We start from the raw sequence: 4,558 nt of genomic DNA on the forward strand, positions 1-4,558 counted from the left end.
TGGATTATACAGAATCAAGGAGAATACTTTGTCACCATCCATCTCCCCTCCCCTGCCCCTGGCAGCGCTGAGGGCCATTAGCATTAATTATTTAGAGTTCCTCATTTTGCACACAGAAAAGGGTGATCAATGTGCAATGCTAGGTAAACGCTTATGCACCCCCGGACTCCAGTGCTTTACCCCTCGCTTTCCAAGTGTCCGTGTTCATTGATGATTGTCTTTGGTTTTTATTCAGCACTGTTTAGAAAGCTGTGGAGTTTGTTTTTGTTTGTTGTTGTTGCTTTTGCCATGCAGGAACGTTTTCTCTATAAATGTTAACTTTCTGACAGAGCCTGCAATTTTTCGTTTCTTGTGTTTTCATTAATCTCCTGCTAATTTCCAGCTATTGTGCATTCTGCACTGCAGCCCATGTAATGGCTAAACCCAACGGGTGGCCTTTTCACCTAGGCTCACCTATGGATTTTTTGCTGCTGGATACGGGCAGTTGACATGTCTTGAATGGAAATGTGAGGCAGTCGTGAAAGGTGAAGATCCAGTGACAGTACTTCTGTCTCTTCAGGTGCAAAGATACCCGACAAAACGGAAAATGTTGAGCAGTAGCCACAGACATTGCAAGCAGTAAACAAGATTATACTTCTAGGTTCTTGACTGACCCTTCAGGCACCTTTATTCTGTGGCCGGATTATTCCATCTTCAGCTGAAATACCGCTGAAATGCACCTTTTTGGGGGGGAGGGGAGGGCAGAGGCAGAAGTATTTGTGCCCTTCAAGTCAAGGTGAGCTTTTCACATGGGGCGGCTGGACTCCTCCTGCAACACRAGAGAGAAGTCTTCCTTGAGACCCAACCTCTGATCATTTTGGTCCCCTATCTGCAAAACGTGCCACTATGGAGCAGGGCTTGATATGCCCGGTGTCCGTCTAGGTAATTTTGGATCACGTGTGGCTTTCTGTCACCTTTCTCCAGGTCCACGTTTGCCAAGTGTTGCAATCTTCCCTTATTACTTTGGTTGCAAAAGACAGCAGATTTGGGAAAATGTTCTTGTTAAGATGCAGGACCTCTACATGTTAAGAAGAGCAGCTCTTGGGGTGGTTCACCTGTTCTACCCCCACGTCTTTCCACGATCCTGTCGCAGGTAGCGTTAGAGTACTTACAGCTCGCTAACACCAGAAGGCTTACTGCAGAAGAGTGCAGAACTAAAATATGCCGAGTAATAAGAAACGAACTGGATTGTGGCYTTAATTCATGGACTGCATCGCTCACGACACAGTGCAGCGTCACCCAGTGGAAATACTGCTCTTGACGGGTAAAGGCATCGAGAGTACTGAAGTCATGGTACAAAACCTGCTTAATGGTTTGCGTTTTTTTTTTTCTTCCTATGTTGGAAAACATAGTTGAGCAGATGGATGCAGCCAGCTGTACATAGAGCTTTAGGGAGCACTGGGGAAAAAAGAGAGAGGTTTTTGTTAAGATAAATGTAATAATCTCTGTGATAATTAGTTTAATTTAGATCCCTGCATCTGAGTCATTTTTGACTAACCTTGTATGAAGCCTTTCTTGCCCCTCTGACGAGTCTGTGGATTTGGTTTGATTACAATCGCTTTTTTTGTGCGTGTGTGTGCTTGCRGATTGCTCACTGATCACTGGTATTTTTCATTAAGCATTTGCTTTATTACATTGTTATTTAGAGGGGAGTAATTTGTGTTTTCTAATTAATTAAATTCCAGACACATTTTGTAAGTAGCTACAATGAGCCCATTCAAGGGGTTTTGGGTCATATTGACATTGTTTAGCAGATGTGCGGGGTTGTTTTTAAACACTCTGCTAACCCTGCAATGACGAGGGCCCCGTCCGGTCGTGTTGGCTGTGCCTCCCGCAAGTTGGAATTTGCACCTGCAAAACCCCCCGAAATTTGAAGATGCATTTTAAGTGCTGCCCAAAGATGTCTGTAGGGATTAAATCACAGAGGAAATACATTGAGAAAGGTGAAGATATAAACTGGGACTGTGGGGACTGTGACATTATTGCATTTTAGTAGGTTATTCCCCTGGCTGTAAGTTTGTCCCATGAAAGACTATCGACTTTTGTGAACATGTCACTGATTTTGGATTTAAAAAAAAAAGAAAAGAAAAAGGTCAATTACTGCTAGTTCTGCAGCAAACTCTGGCACAGAGCAGTGACACCGTGAGATTCATCGGCCTGTGAAGGACCTGCCGAACAGCGGCCTTGTGTGTCTTTTCCATTATTTTTCAGCCGCTTTCCATCTCTTTTGGAATGGAACAGCTGAAATTAATGACAAACATTGATGGAAAGGTTTGTTCGGTAGATCATACTTAATGCGTTTTAGCATTTAATGATTGCAATGCCATAAACTGAGTTCCAGTACGCTCTGAACCAACAACCCAGCTGCATCTCTGCTTTATTTTTTTTTCATAGGAAACATTTAGATTGCTGCAAACCCTCTCCTGGCTCCCGTTGTGCTTCCTGGCGAGGGTGCGTGCATGCATGCGTGTCTGCTCTACCTATTGATTTAATAGGAAAGAGCATCCCTTGGAAAGGGAGAGTGAGCACGTGTGTGCACGCATGTGGAAGGAGAGAGCAAGCGAGACCGTCTATCTGTGCGTTTGCATTTGTGATAAACGGTGCCCGCTAAAAACGCGGCTTGCCACGACTGTTATTAGCGCTTTACTCTCTAAGTGCGTTGGGCGAACGCGGCGGCTGTCGGCAGACGTGAAGCTGCGGTCTGCGCYGGGGAGTCCAGGCGCTTCTGGTGTTTCGTCGTCCCCGGATCGATCGCTGCCCGAAGCGGCCTCGGCCRCTGGCTGGGCATGCACCAGGGCGACGTGCAGGGCGCCCGTCTTCCTCCAAAGCTGCAAGCATTTGATTTAAAAGCACGTGTTTCCATCCGGGTCCATTGAGCGGGCAGGATATTGGGTGCTATTTATCATTTTTAATTGTGGATCTTGCACGTTCAGAGCTAGCAGCTCCCGAATCACCTTGAAACGAGCTGCTTCCTAGGGCCGGTTGCAATTCAGCGGCAGCACTTGTGTTCTCCGCGTAAAAGTGAGGTGCGGGCATGGTCTTTAGCATAAATAAAATGCGTAAAGTAGAAAACGTAATGCGGCATAAATGCCTTGTAAATCCTAAAGACGAAAGCAGATTTTCAAGCATCTGAATTACTGAGCGCTTAATGTGTAGGGTAATCTGCGTTTGGGTTTTAGGYTGGTTTTCTGGAATGCCTCTCGGAGCAAAACGTGGGGGTTTCCCTCTTCTCCTGGCGCAGAGGCGGAGGGGGGCTATTTCCACCGTGCGCGCGGGCACAGTCGGCAGCAATCCCGCTGGAGTTCTCCCGCGGCTCGCGCTCGTCACGCAGCAAGCGGGGGGCTGCTCCGGAATGCACAACTGTCCTTGAGAAAACCTCCTTTGCGCCCTCGCGGTTGCTCCTTCCTTTGTGTCGCCCTTAGCCGGTATAAAAAATCCCCTTTTTTCCGAACTCCCCCGGCCCTGGCCCACCCCCCGATGGCCAGGGCAGCGGCAGGGCTCTGTTTTCAAGCCGCAGCTCCCTGAAATGCTGACAAGCAGCTGTAATCTCTGGCGTGTAATCTCATGGACGCTTAGGCTGGGCAGGAGGGGACGGCGTGTTTTCTTAGCGTAGTTCATGTTTTTTAGGGGGTCAGGCTTGCTCCTCTGTGTGCTTTTGCTTTCCTTCGCCCAGCCAGAGCCTCCCAGCTGCAGCAGGACAAAACTGCCCCCTCCCTTTGTTTTTTTTTTTTTTTAAAAAAAGGCATTTCTTGCAAAATACTTTTTAAAAAAATCAACCTGTTCCCCGAGCGCCGCTCTGATTGGTCCGRGCAGACGGACAAGGCGATCGCGTCAAAAGGAAACATCCTTGCCTTCGTCGTCGGCTGAGCCCCCCGCAGCGCGGGCGAGCGTCTGCCGGGCTGCCCCAGCGCCGGGGCGGCCGCGCCGGCAGCCTCCCTCCCTCCCTGCCTCCCTGCCTCCCTCCCCGGCGGGCGGCTCGCGCCCCCCTCTCCCGCTCCCCCGCTGCCGTCGCGCTCCCTCGCTCTCGGCTTTGATTCGATATGAACGGACTGGTAACTCCGCCGCGAGAGCRAAACCTGACATAACTCTGCAGATGGCTGCGTTCGGATGATGCACCTAGGGATTTTTTTTTTTCTTTAAGGGGAAGGTAACGTTTAGATGCTAACGTTTATTTTTCCCTTGTTGCCGTTTTGCAGGACTGCCGGCCCCAAAGAAGAGCCCAAAGTCGGTAAGCACTTTTCCACTACTATTTCTGTCTGTCTGTCTGTCCAGTTTGGAGGAGGAGGGCGTGAGTTTGGCTTTTATTTATCTATTTATTTATTTATTTTCATGGGGTTTGATTGCTTTAAGTTGCCTTGCTGGTGCGGCAGCGGCGATCGCCTTGCACGGGGCTTGCGCTGCGTGCGGAGCTGGCAGGGGAATGCAGCGCGGAAAGGGGAGCCTGTTTGCAAAGAAAACCTGAGGTTTACAGAGCCACTTCCCTGACGGGTGAGCCGTTTAGCAACAACCCCCTCCTAAA

General features: G+C 49.0%; 1 protein-coding gene across 1 annotated transcript in view; it reads left to right on the forward strand.

Moving 5' to 3' along the window:
* Positions 1–4,558, forward strand: part of MAGI1 (membrane associated guanylate kinase, WW and PDZ domain containing 1) — a 332,618-nt gene that overhangs the window by 291,537 nt on the left and 36,523 nt on the right. The window contains exon 13 of the mRNA XM_085300010.1: positions 4,236–4,267. Within this exon, the coding sequence (XP_085156136.1) occupies positions 4,236–4,267 (32 nt within the window). The remainder of the gene's footprint in view (positions 1–4,235; positions 4,268–4,558) is intronic.

The sequence above is a fragment of the Rhea americana genome, unplaced genomic scaffold, assembly GCF_003343005.1.
Source record: "Rhea americana isolate MKP2758 unplaced genomic scaffold, rheAme1 scaffold_16, whole genome shotgun sequence".
In the NCBI taxonomy this organism is placed as follows: domain Eukaryota; kingdom Metazoa; phylum Chordata; class Aves; order Rheiformes; family Rheidae; genus Rhea; species Rhea americana.